Source organism: Protomyctophum bolini (assembly GCF_963924005.1).
Source record: "Protomyctophum bolini genome assembly, chromosome: 7".
Lineage (NCBI taxonomy): Eukaryota > Metazoa > Chordata > Actinopteri > Myctophiformes > Myctophidae > Protomyctophum > Protomyctophum bolini.
The window spans coordinates 35686096-35701767 of record NC_137868.1 but is presented as its reverse complement, the minus strand read 5'-3'; the positions used below and the strand labels follow the sequence as shown (position 1 = coordinate 35701767).

At 44.5% G+C, this 15672-nt stretch overlaps 1 protein-coding gene across 2 annotated transcripts in view; it reads left to right on the top strand.

Moving 5' to 3' along the window:
- LOC308318860 (receptor-type tyrosine-protein phosphatase U) overlaps positions 1 to 15672 on the top strand; it is a 169348-nt gene that overhangs the window by 67241 nt on the left and 86435 nt on the right. For both annotated transcript variants that reach the window (XM_080768546.1, XM_080768545.1), the window contains exon 3: positions 11427 to 11698. In XM_080768546.1, coding sequence (XP_080624672.1) covers positions 11427 to 11698 — 272 coding nt within the window. The remainder of the gene's footprint in view (positions 1 to 11426; positions 11699 to 15672) is intronic.

Sequence of the window (15672 nt, the reverse complement as noted above, 5' to 3'; positions counted from 1 at the left end):
TGACGTACAGTCTCCATTCATTGTCAATGGGAATTTAATGTGTAAGACGAAGATCTACACTAATAGTTGAATATAGGAGGTGCTAGCGCCCCTCAAAAAAGGAAGAACCAGTGCATTACACAGGCCAGACTGAGGCAGTATGCAGCGCTGGGGCCCAGGCCTGTGTTCTATTGAGCTGTGATGATGAAGATTTACTGCTGGGTTATTTATATACATATGCAACAGTGCGAGGTGAAGCCGTACCGCACAGCAGCAGGAGCTCCAAGGCTTGACTGTTTTGTTACTACTGAGGGAGTGTTTAGAGCCTTTCACACTGAGGTTCATGGCTCCAGGTATTATTGTTACATCTTGTGTACAGTACAAGTACATTAAGGTGCTTGAAGGTGCATCGTTCAACTGGCTGCCTCTGACCCCACACAGGCAGTCAGGGGTGGGCAGCCGGTTGTCTGAGGTCTAGGTCATTCAGGTTTTATTAGCGTTTCCCAGTCTATTATTTCTTTCATTGGCCAAGGCAGACAGATAGATTGAGTCACGCTGCAGAATGGATGAAATGACAGCCAGTGTCAAGAGCTGTGGTGTAAAGATAGGAGACTCTGTTCGCACATCCTGCTCTCTGGAGCCAACCTGCCAGTTGATGCTGTTCCTGCAGCCTGGAGGACAATTCCAGAGGTCAGGACAGGCAGACCGTTAATGAAAAAAGGGCCATCTCTCCTCTGCTCACTGCCTCCTCTCCCACCTCTCCCTGGCGAGGTTACAGCAGCGTACGCTGATGTAGCCTTATCTTCTTCAAGTGCTGGAAGGCACAGTCTACTCTACAATAACCACACTTGTATTCCATTCATTATCCGACCAGACCTCGGCTCGCCTCTCTCTGGCCACTCGTACCTACTTGTGCGTATACCGCGGCCGTCCCCAGGGCCCCGGGTAATTGTCTGCCAGCCTCTCACCTCTGTGATAAATACCTGGAGAGAGGCCAGTCCCTTGCCAGCAGAACCTGCTTTGAATGAGAGGTGGGGGTGATGGGGGGTCGGAGGTAGAAATTTTGTATGAAGATGAGGTGTCAGAGCGTAGGCAGCAAGGTGGAGAAGGAGTGGAAACAGAAGCAGGATAAGGATGGCCTGTGGCTCTGTGCAGCCCAATTCAATAGTTTTCATCCTGTCACCTTGTGGCCTGTTTTTGCATTGTATAGCGGCAGTGGCACTGAGGCATTTTTTCAGAGCTGTAGCATCACAGCCCTGGAGATGACGGCTCAGGGTGTGTGTTGTATATGTGTCTTAATGCATGTTTTAAAACAACCTGGACTGGATGGATGGTTGCCAGAGGGATTGAAATTGATGAAGTGAAAACCCCCATCCCCCCAGAGAGAACTAGAAATGCACTCTCTCGAGATGCCAACTTGCTCCTTGCACACAAGTAGCACACAAGTAGACCATGTATGGCCTACTTGCTGTCTGTCTGGGTACGACTGCTGCTCTGAGTCCCTATAGTTAACCCGGTCGATGCTAAACTTTGCAGATGATGTAATCTTGATAGAATACAAATTATGGTTAAATAACTTTTCAGAAAACATGCTCTACCAAACGGGTTGTTTGTCACTTTATGGTACAAGTAGTGAAAATGATAAAATGATTTAGTCTCCATCTGTATAAACAGAAAGAACGATCTATAAATATTAGCAACAGTGGATGTTCAAAAGTTTTTATTTTGTTTTGTTTTCCATTATAAATTGTCAATATATTATCTTGGCATCACTGTCTTTTACCACTAAATGACAATTCAACCGTTTGGTAGAGCATTTTCTTGACTGGAATGAAATCATACTAACAACAATTAATTAGCAGTTGTATTTATTCATAGCAAATGGTATTTTTGGATTAATTTAGTTTGGCTTGCACGTTTACTACAAAGTGACGTGAGTTGAAGTGAGCGTGTGTATAAATACATAGTATATTTATAGTAAACATGAACACCTCGTTGTGAGAGGTCACTGTGCTTGCATAACTCAGAGGCTGTGAACACTCCAGTGAACACACCCACATAGTATATACTGGGTTCCTGAGGCCCTTTTCTTCACCTCCTGAAACACTGTGAGAAAAACAACAACAATACAACACCGTGGACGGATTCATCTTGCCGTGGGACTTAACCAGGTCAAACACCCCCTCGGGATGGACATTTGAGCTAAATGTTCACATATGACAAACAAACAGTAATGAAAGTAAGACAATGGAAAGATTGTGTGCAAGGAAATGTATCTGGCATGGCAATGATCTGCAATGAATCATACCATGGCAGGTACTGGGAAATAATCAAATCCAAACTATCCATCCATCCATCCACCCACCCATCTTCAACCGCTTATCTGTAGTCAGGTCGCGGGGGCAACGGCTCCACCAGAGAGCTCCAGACTTCCCTCTCCATCCTCCCCTCACTCGTGAACAAGACCCAGAGATACTCAAACTCCTTCACCTGGGGTAATGTTTAATTCCGTATACTTGGACTGCACAATCCATCGGTTTCCTGCTGAGATCCATGGTCTCAGATTTGGAGATGCTCCTCATCCCTGGGGAGACCCTACCTGGAGTACTAAGCTCCAGACAACACACTTCCCGGGTTCATTGGGGCACACAAACCTCTCCACCATGATAAGGTGATGGTCCTTGGAGAGGAAAAACAAACTATACTCAATTTGTTGTCGTAATTTGATCCTTGGAGCATGAAAACTGCTACTACAATGCTGATGGGGTCAATTGAACAGCTTGTGTGTCAAGTTAAACCTGTTTGGTTCTTTGTCTCGTCTTCTGTGTGTTAATTAACGCCACAGGGCAACATGGTGGTGCACTGTTACCTCACAGCGAGAAGGTCCTGGGTTCAAACCCTGGCAGGGAGTTTTCCTGTGTAGAGTTTGTATTGGGTTTTCTCCAGGTTCTCGGGTTTCCTACCACACCAAAACACATGCATGACTGTTGGGTACTCCTGCCTGTGCCCTTGAGCAAGGTACTGGCATTACAACAGAGTTGGTCCCTGAGCGGCACAGTGGCTGCTCACTGCTCTTGAGGATGGGATAAATGCAGAGGACACATTTCCCCAAAGGGACAATGAAGTCAAATCAAATGAATGTCACCATGTCTTCACCACACACGCACGCACACACACACACACACACACACACACACACACACACACGCAAAGAACTCCAGTTATGAGCCATTAGAAGACATCATCTACTCTTACAATGATCGATTGATGGCAGCTTGACTTCGAACTTCAGAGTGAAAGATCTGAGAACAATGACATGTGAGCCTAGGCAGATTTAATAGTGTTCACCACTTGTTTCCCTCAAGTTGTTTTGTTATGTCTAGTGTACTTGTGCTAGTGTAGCAGAGTGGCTCACAGCCTCAGCCTAATGGCCTCAAGTCAAAAGTCAAATTTCTCCACGAACCATGGGCAATTTCTGTTGGTACAGCATGTGAGAAGAGGACATAAGTGGAAGAAGTGAAAAGGTGTAGCTCCTCTACAATACTTCAGTGTGCTGTCAGGGTCTTCCATTTCTTCCTCTCATTTACCTTCACCCCTCTTTTTTATTCTCTGAAGTCCCTCCTCTCCCTGGCTCACAGATGATTCTTATCTAATATGCTGTTCCACAATCATTCTTAACTCTAATCTCAACCTTTCTCTCTAACAGTCTCTCGTTCTTTCATCGTGGCTTGACACAGATAGTGTCGCCCACAGCCTGTGACCAGGGTCGGGTCCACCACTGCTCCATGTGAATCATGATGTGCTGGATCAGTCCTAATCTTGTTATGGATGTTCCCGTACCCTTGATAGTCCGGCAGCCGACAGGCTACTTTTGTTTAAAGTGGGACATTTGGTATATAGTCTTTTTTATTGGCCTAACATATTGTCTCTATAGATACATTCATGAATCCACTTTCTGACCGGCTGTCAGAATTGGGCAATTTTTTATAGGGCAGGCAAAAATGTCAAACTTTCCTTTGCTTTAAGTAGCATGTGACATGTCAAACTAGGGGGTTTTCATGATTCTGAATCCATTCCAAGCATTAGTTTTGCACAAAATACACTCCTTGGGCTAAAAGCAGCCATAGCCACTTGCCCAAATGTGCCCAACATGTGCTGACCTCATCACATTTGTCATGACATCAGTTATTAGCCCAAGGAGTGTATTTTGTGCAAAACTAATGCTTGGAATGGATTCAGAATCATGAAAACCTAGTTTGACATGTAATATGCTACTTAAAGCAAAAGGAAAGTTTTACATTTTTGCCTGCCATAGGATGTTAATGGTGTAGGGTCACAATAAATTAAAAAAATTGCCTAATTCTGACAGCCGGTCAGCAAATTGATTCATGAATGTATAGACAATATTTTAGGCCAATACAAAAGACCAAATTTCCCCCCCGTCCACCTCGGCTGCCGGACTATCAGGAGCACAGAGGAATGGATGGAGCTTTATCAGATTTCACTGTGCTTTGAAGCATAATTCATAAAAGGTCATAATGTAGTGGCGTGTGTACTGTATGCAAGCCGTACATTGTATGTGAGGTGTGTAATGTATGCAAAGTGTGTACAGCGGTGTCTGCCTCCAAATACACGCATCTGGGATGTGATGTCTTCATTCAAACAGCGGCGGCTTTCTAGTAGAATACCAGTAAAATGTGGTCATAACGAGACTCCTTGACTGCTGTGTGGATCTTAGATAAGCGATAGTGTATCTCGAGTCTTGGAGAAGGACAAGGTGATTGCAACACATACAAAAGCCTTACTCCTATGGCCATAGTCTTATTATACTAGATGGCTAAAGCTGAGTTTTGCTTATTTAAAGATAGTGTTGCTTTATGTCAGGTGAATCCTGACTAGTGAAAGCTCATGAAATATAGACTACATCGTCATCACCTAGTCATACTGACGGCCAATTGGAGTGTGGTATATGATTGCCTGTGGGCAAGCTGTACGACCACAGCGGCAGCCTAGAAGCGACAACAGCTGCTAACGTTATTACTAGCTGGACAGCAGGAAAGCGACAGCAAAACGCAGTCATTGAACCGCGCACAGAATGTCGGAAACTAACAAATCTGTGTAGCGCGCATGAACAACATCAGAGATCTATTTGTGTATTGTATTTGGGTTGCTACTTGCTTGCTACCTTTGCCAAGTGGTTTGATTCTTTTGCGATACTTTGTCTGCCTAACTAACTATCCCCCGCTTTGCAATTGTCATTGCATCATGCATGTGCGCCGCGTGCACACACACACACACTCACGCATGCGCGCGCACCACCTCCTCCTCCTCTGCATGCACACACAACAGTGCAGAGGGAGCTTTAGCCCCGGTGCTGCCTACTAGTGGGTAGCTATCTGGTCAGACACTGTGAACAAATGTTTTCTACCGATACCGACTCGAGTGGACAGTTTGAAAATGTGCCGGTCCTGTAACGGGCTTTACTGTTGGTCCAGCTGCTGCTGGTTTCATTTTGTCCGACCTCCGACTCGATTACGTTGAACAGCGTGGCTGCGCCTGCTGTAGGGTGTATGCTACTATAACAAAACAAACATTGTGTGATGTGTGTTGTGTCGCACATGGAAAGTAATAATAATATGGGGGGAAAACAAAGACAAAATGGGGGACAACGGAGACAGCGCCTATTTCACCTGACACATTATTACTATGTAGTCAAATCATTCCTTGTTTTTTCTCGTCCAACTCTATTGCATTGTAATTCAGTTAAGAAGAACATGCAGGTACAAGGATGGCATAGCCTATCACCTATACCTATTCAATGCCAACCTCCTGACCACGGGCCAAGCTGGTCAATTTACAATTTACAATTTACAATTTACAATTTACAATTTAGGCATTTAGCAGACGCTCTTAATCCAGAGCGACTTACATTAAGCAAGAACAAAAGCATGGGAATACATCACATAAAGACATTTATCATGAAACATGCGTAGCTAAGAAAGTAACAGTGGAATATCTATAATGAAACTATACATATAAGCTATACATCTATACTACTATGCTACACATATGTACTATGACGTGCTATGACTACTAGAATTGCTATCTAAGGGGGTGGGGTAAGTGCTATGGGCCATGATGGAGTCTGAAAAGGTGGGTTTTCAGACTACGGCGGAAGATTGGGAGTGATGCTGCAGTTCTGACTGCAATGGGAAGTGCATTCCACAGTTTTGGAGCCAGAAGGGAGAAGAGTTTGGGACGTGTGGAGCGTTGTCCCGGCGTTTTTAGTGAGGGTACTTCCAGCTTCCCTGCGTTGGCTGATCTGAGTGAGCGGGAGGGTTTGTAGGGTTCGATCATACTTGCAAGATATGGGGGAGCCATACCTTTGGTTGCTTTGAATGCCAGCATCAGGGTTTTGTATTCTGTGCGGGCAGCGACCGGGAGCCAGTGGAGGGAGCGGAGCAGGGGGGAGACATGTGAGAATTTTGGCTGGTTGAAGACCAAGCGAGCTGCAGCATTTTGGATCAGCTGGAGAGGCTTAAGTGCACATGCTGGTAGGCCAGTAAGGAGGGAGTTACAATAGTCAAGTTTTGACAAGACTGTTGTCTGGATTAGGAGCTGGGCTGATTCCTGGGTGAATGTGCTTTCTGTTGTTTCTTTAAAGCCAGACATGGTCCTCTGCTTCAGAACTTGTAGGAAGTGAACTTCAGTGTTTTGCATCCATCCATCTTCAACCGCTTATCTGAAGTTTGGTCACAGAGGTACAGTAGCAGTTGGGAGACTCCAGACTTAAAACTGTAAAACTACAAAACTAACTGAAAATTTCAAAAAATGAATGATGAGACCTAAGTAGGACACATTTCCCGATGCCTAAACGGTGTCTTGGTAATGTGCATGTGGAAATTATGATAATGTTAGGCTGGAGGACAACCTTATCAAACCTTAAGGAAGTTATGTCCTGGGCTTGTGTTGTCTTAACTTGTCTGTAACAAATGGGGATTTAAGAGCTCTGTTGAATATGTATTAAGAATGCATCACTCATCCCACATGGAAGTTCATTCTGGTCACTGAGATTGTCTTACAAACATACCCAACAAAATACCCAACAATACTCAGCTAAAGGTTTTATGGTTGTTGTTCTTTGGTGCAAGTCTTTGTGTATATCCAGTGACAGCTCATCATTTGCATATAAACTCTACAGGGACAAAACAACTGTGAGTATGAATGCAAATGAACGCACATCTGAGAGTTTCGTAAAACACTGCAGTGTCTCTGCTGACACAAGTTTACCTCATAATATCACACCATTTCGTCAGTATCTTGTCTGTCATAGCAACTACAATATGTGATGTGTGCCTTTTTTCACGGTTCGCCTTTTTATTTATTTATATATATTTTTTTATCCCACGATTTTGTAACCCATTTTTCACCCCTGTGTCAATCATCTAATGTGATCCTGGGCTCTACACACCCTCCACCAACCTAGTCCCCATATATGGGGGACAAGGGGAGAGCAACGGACTTGAACTCATGCTTCCTTCATGCCTGAGTGTCCAAGTGTCCTGAGTGTCCACGGTTCGCCTTTTTGTTAAAGGAAAAAAATCAACCTAAACAGTCTCAAAAGTGATGTTCTGAATTGAGTTGATAAAGAAAAGAAAATATCTCAAGAGTCAAGATGTTTTTGTTTTTTAAAGTTTAAAAGAGGTCAGCATACAAGGCCGGGAACCCTTCCCTACTTCAAAATAAATTATTCTGTAATCCAGTGGAAGTTTCAATGATTGAGCTCAACTCAAGGTTACACTTTTAATAAGCCATTACTTCAATGTTATAACCCATTGGAGTTGGACCAATCACAATCCAGTAACGTTGATCAAAAGTAGTTCAACGTCTCTTTTTTTGTTGTTCATGTTTGCTCCCAACATGTCAGGGAGTGTGGCTCTCACTATGATTATATTTATCTTTTTCTTCCTGACATTATGTCACTCTCGTTCTTGGTCGTGGCCCTGATGACCTACTGTGCCTTCACTCTCAAGTCCTCCTGAAACAGATGGGCACAGTGGATGCAAGGACTGGGCAGAACGCCATCGCAGAGAGATCCACTCCTCTCCTCGCCCACTGTGTCCCAAAATAATCTCACCGCTGTCACATGGGGCACAGAATGGAATCATCCAATCTGTACCGTAGCATCTCTTTCTACTGTCGTCCTCTAACTCTCCTTCTGGGGGTCGTTGATATCTATGCAATGGAAAACTGCTCTCTGTGGTTGTACGGTATATCATGTTTTCCTGGAAATGGTGTTTGTACATGAATTTAAGTCATAGACCTCCAAATGTATACATATTAGACCTGTGATCCCCATTTGAGACGGAGTTGTGCCAGGTTCATCCAGAAGAGAAGATGTGTATTAACTGTTTATATACAACACTATAGGTGGGAGATAACAGTGGAAAGAGTGAAACCTATTTTCTGAATAGGCACTTTCCTGAGGACCCCTTGGAACCCCACTCACAGACCCCTGGGGTTCCCCATGGGAGACCCCACTTTGAGAACCACTTGTGCAGTATATGACATGAGATTTAGCCTATTCTGGCTTGTAGATTTTGAGTGATGTATTCATTTAAATAATTACTGCACAGTATGTGTCCTGTGGCTTTTATTCTTCCACGTTTCTTTCACACATGGTTTCCACTCGTGCAGCTATCACATATAATAACTCCACATCTCATTGATTTGGAGTGTTAATGAAGCATAAAGGGCAACAGAGTGAGTGGAGCGGTTCTTGTTTCCCTGCATTATGTTGGCTGTCAGTTAAGTTAAATACACTAATAACATCATGTAGGCTACAGCATATTAAAGCTAAAAGAATATTATGCTAATATCATGTACTGTATATTAAAGCTAAAAGAACATATTCAGGGTGTAAGTGGACAGACCACAGTACCACTGCAGGCTCATCAGCCACCAGCCCCTTGGGGGATCACAACATATTGTTAATTGACATTACATCCTCAAAGAACACACGCACGCACGACACACATGTTGGTTGTGTCAGCCACATAATCACATTGTGAGAGACCCTGAGACCTGTGTTCCATGTCTTTCCCAGTCTCTGTCCGTTTTTGTTCTCATAACAAACCAGAACGCAGCATTGTGTTTCACAGGGTCCGACTCATTTATATACAGGAGTAGGTTGTTGGGCAGACTCCGTTGTTTACTCTGGATGCATACTGTAGACTGAGGCTGCAAGGCAAATCGGTAACCTTCTGCTTACCAGACAGCCTCTCTACCCACTAATATGGCTGCCCCGGCCCCCGTATGTCTTGGAGAGCCCTGACATCAATGCCACGGCTGGCGGCTGTCCATGGTCTCCAGTGTTCAGGAACATAAAGACCTTGGGAGTGCAAAGACAACAGGCCTGATTATGTCTGTACGCCTGAAGGTCTTGCATCATTGTTGTGCTAATCACGTTAGCCGACATGGACGCTATGCAGGACAGATGCCGGGCGAGGGGCAATAGGGTTATGTTATCCTGATTAGAACGGTCCTTGTGGAGGTACTGTATTGTGAATCTCTCCTCTCTAGGAGCTAGCAGACCTCCCTCTGTCTCCCTCAATCTATGATGAATTCATTATACCTCTGGCTCTCTAAGTCTTACTCTCTAGATATCACTCTCTCTCCCTCCCCAATTTCACTCTTTCACTCTCTGTTCTTTATCATCATCTATGTGTCTTATCTCCCCCCTGCACCTAAAGCTCTTCCATTAAGCCGGCACTGAGTGCAGTGTATCGCCAACATTTCAGTTGTCAAAAACCTTGTCATTTCTAGGTCCCCCCATAAGAAGACATGTTAAAATTGTTACTCAGGGGTTGTTTTTGTTGTAGCTTGCAGCTGAATTTGGCAAGCGCAGAAACAGTCGCAGACAGACATGGCACACTTAGGGGTGCTGGAGGTGCGGCCGCCCTCCCCCAGGCACCGCTCCACGTCCCCCAGGCACCTTTCCCCCTCGGACTAGCCTCGCATAGCCAGCCTTCATCTGCTTCATCCACGCAGTGATATTGGTATCGCAACGCGATCCAAACGAGTTGTACAGAAGAAGTACTACTAGCATTGATGATGATGAGATTATTGAGGACGTTGTCGAGTTATTGTCGTCGGAGGAGTTGTTGTAGAGGAGGAGGAGGACTAGGATGAAGGTGAACATGGAAGATAATAGCATTTACTATTATTGTGTGTACTTCTGCCAACTGCTGCTGGCTGCTACTACTGTTAATATAGACCTACTGTCTTGTCTTCTACCGTCAGAACACGTTTCTGACGGTCGGGACGTGCTGCACGTTCGGCTCTGCGCTGTGCCAATTATGCCTCCTCTGTTGTGTTCTGGCCGCTCCGCTCCAGTGTGCCTGCATTGTTGTTTACTGTTATATATTATATGTTTTCATAATCAGCGCCTTGACCTAGATACACTGTGTGTAGCCTATGCCTTTTGTTAAGATATGATTTTAATGGGTTTCCGTGCCATATTGGGATGTCCACTGTGTGCGCGGCTGTGCGCCATGTTGTTTAGCGGCTCCATAATTGATATGTTCGTGCACACACATTTTTCGTGGCCGCACCCCCTCTCTGCATAGCCACTCTGCTGTTAATGTCTTGCCACGGCCCTTCACACAAGAAGCATGGCACTGCCCTTTTCCTTTTTTTTCTTTGATGTTGCAAGAAAGATGTATTTGGCGCTGCTCTGCGGCGACATGGGCATAAGGGACAAGACAAATTTCTTCCTCGGGAGACAAATAATAAAGAGCCTTGAACCTTGAAAGAACCTTGAACCTATAAAGTCAGAATGCCGTCAATACATTCCTGTACTGCCCCATATTGTACCATAGACTTATAGTCATTGGAATGTGTTCTGAGGGGAGCATTTAATTGCATTGGTTCTCCCGCCGACAAATCAGTGAGAGCAGTCACTTTAACAGGCAGTCGTGCCTTGTTAGACTTCTGCAATGCATTTTTAGAAAACTATGCTTAAACCTACTGTAACCTTGACTCTGACCCTAACCTCACAAAAACTATGCCTAAACCTTACCTAACCCTAACCTTAGTCTTAACTGTCATGTAGGTTGGACTAACGGGATGTCTGACTTATGTCCCCACAAACTATGCCTAATGTAGCAAAATATGCCTAAAGTTGCAAAATTATTCCTGAAAAATGTAGTGTAGAGGGGTGGGATTCGATCCCATGTTATTGTGACTGGAAGTCTAACACTGAGCTTTACTTTACTTTATGAGAATGGGGTTTTAGTAGTGATTTGAACGTCATGTTTCACAGCCTGGTGTGCTCTGCTTGCTTGAACCCGCCTCCCGCCCTCACTGATTGGACGGGTGGGAGAACCAATCAAATTAATATATGTCCCATGACCCTGCCTGACTCTGTCTCTCTCTGCTCCCTCCAGGGTCCTATATGCTGGTGAACTCCTCCCAGCATGCTGCGGGGCAACGTGCCCAGCTGCTGCTCCAGACGCTGAGTGAAAACGACACGCACTGCGTCCAGTTCAGCTACTTCCTGTACAGCCGTGACGGTCACAGTCCGGGGGCCCTGCGGGCATACGTGCGAGTCAACGGGGGCCCGCTGGGCAGCCCCGTGTGGAACACGTCAGGTTCCCATGGCAAACAGTGGCACCAGGTGGAGCTGGCTGTCAGCACCTTCTGGCCTAACGAGTACCAGGTGAGAAATGTCTCCATCCTTCACTACATGGACATAATGCGTAGCAGTGTCCATGTAGTGAGATATGTGTCCATTCTTCACTGTAATGAGTACCATGTGAGAAATGTCTTCACTACATGTACATAATAAGTACCAGGTGAGACATGTATACATTCCAGCTCATTTAGCTTAGACTCATCAAGTGTTGTCCAGTGTGAGGATCAGTGCAAATGGGCCATGAACTAAAATCGTTTCACATTGCAAGAAATCACCAGGCACATACTGTGGCTGTAGTAAAAGTTCAAACCTCCTGTATAGTGATGCTCCCCAAGTACCAGTATTCAAACAGAGGCATACATGTCATAGTTTAATTAAGGATCACTTTAACCAGTGTGGACATTTACTAGTTTTTTTTGGACATTGCTCACTTTGTACCTATTCTACCCCTCTTTTGTGACCACCCTGAGTGCACAAGTTGTGCATGTGCATTCACATAATTATGTGAACAACTGACCAGCATTAAGTACAATATTTCCTTTGTTTATTAGTTTATTAGTTTGACAGCCCTGATCTATGGAGAGGAGGTGCTGTTTGCGAACGCAGTGAGCACTTACTATGAGACCTAGCAGATCATGTCTGTCTGTGTGTCTGTCTGTCTGTCTGTCTGTCCCGCTATCCAAATATGGAGTGTGTTGCATCAGCAATCACTCAGCTCCATATATGGGCACAAAAGGGGCCAGGTCCACTCAGCTCCATATATGGGCACAAAAGGGGCCAGGTCCACATATACAGTAACAGCGGGACAGACACACAGACAGACAGACATGATCTGCAGGGTCTCAGCTGCGTTCGCTTCCCACGTTTGCGCGTCTTACTGGTTAGTTGAATTGGTTAAATGTAGGCTTGTATGGCCCTCATTATCATTAAGGAGGATACAAATACATACGTGAGTTGTTGAGTTTACTAGAATAAGAGTTAAACTAAAGATGGGACGAGGGAATGGGTCTGATTAAGTAAGAGAGCTGAACATAAGACATTAGGAGATTATGGGCTGTATTTTGCGTGTCTTAAATACCAGGTCTTATTCCCTAACTTTGAGGCGTGATCAATGCCATTTGGCTATTCTGAGTGGCCAAAGAGCATTGACCACGCCTCCAGGTCTTTAGTTTACTCAAGTTAGGGAATAAGACCTGGTACTTAAGACACGCAAAATACAGCCCAATGTTTCACTTTAAAGTCATATCATCCAGCACTATCTGCATCACTGCCCACTTTGACCCACAGTGCCTGGCAGCCTCTGTGGGTGCTGTGGCGTATGCTGTATAGGTCTGCTAAATCCACCAGCACTTAGACACAAGAGATCCCTGTCCATAAATCCAATTTATATTATTTTCTGCTAACTCTGCAGAGCTGTCAGAAAGCAATTAAGTTGAGTAGTGTGCATTTTATCGAGAACTGTCAATCCTTCCGACTTAATTAACTTCCATTCGGTTCCACGAGATCTGACCTTCACTGTGTAAATAGTAGTCACTCTTTGTACAAACATGGACTCAAGGTAGGTTGACACTGTCCAACCAACAGAGTGCAATCTGACAGTGAGGGGTATTTAAAGTTGACACGAATACGCATGCACGCACTCTCTTTCTCTCTCTCTCTCTCTCTCTCTCTCTCTCTTTCTCGTTCTCTCTATCTGTGTGTAACATGTGGGGTGGATGGGGGCACAGTGCCCAAATCTATAGGCTTAAATTGCTAATGTCGGAGGTCCCTCTATATAGAGATATTGAAGTTTAATTTAATGTACCTGCCTCCTTTTTCCTTGCACTTTAATTCCCCTATTTACAATTTTACTCCTTCCACCTTGCAGCCACCTTTACCTACAGTAGCTAATCTCTTAGCAGTAATCGGAAAACAACAATAAACAGTAACCTGATAAATGAGAGGAGACTGTGTCTTGTGCCAATGCCACTCCCAGGAGCACAAAGGACACAGGAGGGCAGAGGAGGCTCTTCCAGCACATTGACCAAGATAAAGAGAGAGAGATAGAGAGAGAGGGAGGGAGAGAGAGAGAGAGAGAGAGAGAGTCTTGAGTCTCTTTAGCCAGCATTTTAAACTCATTCACTGCCAGATAAAATACATACATCACTTTGTTCCCGGTAAAAGACGATCCATGATCCCCACGGGTCAACGTACCCTGACCGTCGGGAATATCGGCTTGACGATACAGTAGGTCCATATAGACCCCTACGGGTCTATTTGGTTCCATCGGCAACGCAGATCGTCAGAATTATGGGTGGACCCTGCTGCATCCAACCGAACAAACCGCTGATTAAATACCAGTAAGACGCCCTGAGGGTGAGATGCGACCTCGCCCTAAAGGGCGAGATGCACGCATCCGCCTGGGTGACGGCAGACTGCACTGGCGCTTTGGCATGACTATCAGCTGACTATCAGCTCCACATATGGAAATCCATGTGTTGTACCAATTTGGTTCATTTGCAAGTGTGACCACACTGGTTATCATGAGACTGTCACAGTATGGCCATATATTGACATTCCCATATATGGGCTTAATATTGATGACAAACCAAGGATCTCCATATATGGGCATAACAGGGTTCATGGCCATGGCAAGGGTTCATGACCATATATAGCGTGTCTTGAGTGTAGAGGGTTTGATGATGTCAGACTGACATATGATGGACTGGCAACCATATATGGAGATCTACTGAAAGGGTCTCCATGATGTCACGAGACGCGATACCTTATATGGAGATGTGGGTGACTAACTAATGGACTGGAGATCAGGTTTTCATAGTAAACGTGACCTTCGGTCGCAATAAATAATAAATATAAATCCTCCATTGTAGACCACGATCATGTCTCAATCAAAAGAGCATTGGATGTACGACGGTGTTGTGCAAAAGTGCAGTTAATTTGTAGATTTCTTTTGGTGCATTTTGTGCATTTTTTCGGGATCGTATCACTGTCATGTCAAAATTCAAATATTACTCGCTGTGTATTCATGCCAACATTATTGGTTTTTGTTATGTGAATTATAACAAATCTAATCACATAATTATCATTCTGTGATTAGATTAATTTATGTATTAGTGGTGATGTGTTTGATAAGCAATTATATTTCACAGCTCAGTCACCTGTCAGAGGGTTTTATTTAACATTTGAGTTCAATCGTGGAGGAGGGCGGATTGGAGACTTGAAGGCTTGGAGCTGTAGGAAATGTAATTGACTAGAGATCACTTGATACTCTATCTAGATATTAGAGAGATCTGTGACGTATCTCTCTCTCTCTCCCCTCCTCTCTGTCTCTCTCTCTCTCTCTCTCTCTCTCTCCCTCCCTCTCTCTCTCTCTCTCTCTCTCTCTCTGGTAGTGCCGTCTGTGATAGCCGGGGGACCTTGTTATCAAATATTAAAGATGTTATCTGGGCCCACCAAGATCCTCCCCCATTGTTTTCTTTCCAACAGCGTCTCGAAGGCCACTTCCATCTTTCCCTCTACCTCACATTTGTACCATGTTTACTGTCCTCTACTTTCACATGCCTTATCACTTAGCTTCCATATCCTCTATTTTTCACCTTGCCGACACCTCTTTTGAAAGAAGGTGGTAAACATGAGCCTGTCAACTATTTTTATAAAACGTGTTACAGCCAGAAAGTCTACAGCCATGATGTAGAGCCAGTCAAAACCAATATCTCAGCCCCTGTTTGACAGTAATTCATTCAACCAAGCCCTTGCTTCCACGTTCAAGTCTTGGCTGCAGTGTTAAGATCATTCCTCCTTTTCTTTGAGAAAAGCAGCAACTTATGGAGAGTGTGGAAATAAAAATATGCATTGGGATATTTAGTTACTTTTCTTTAGCATTGTCTGATAATCCATATTATTTTTCCCAGCATGCCATACTGTGACGTCTCTGGTCATAACAAAGGGGTTTTACGATGTAGAGGATGACAGGTCAGGAGCGTCCTCTCATGCCCTCC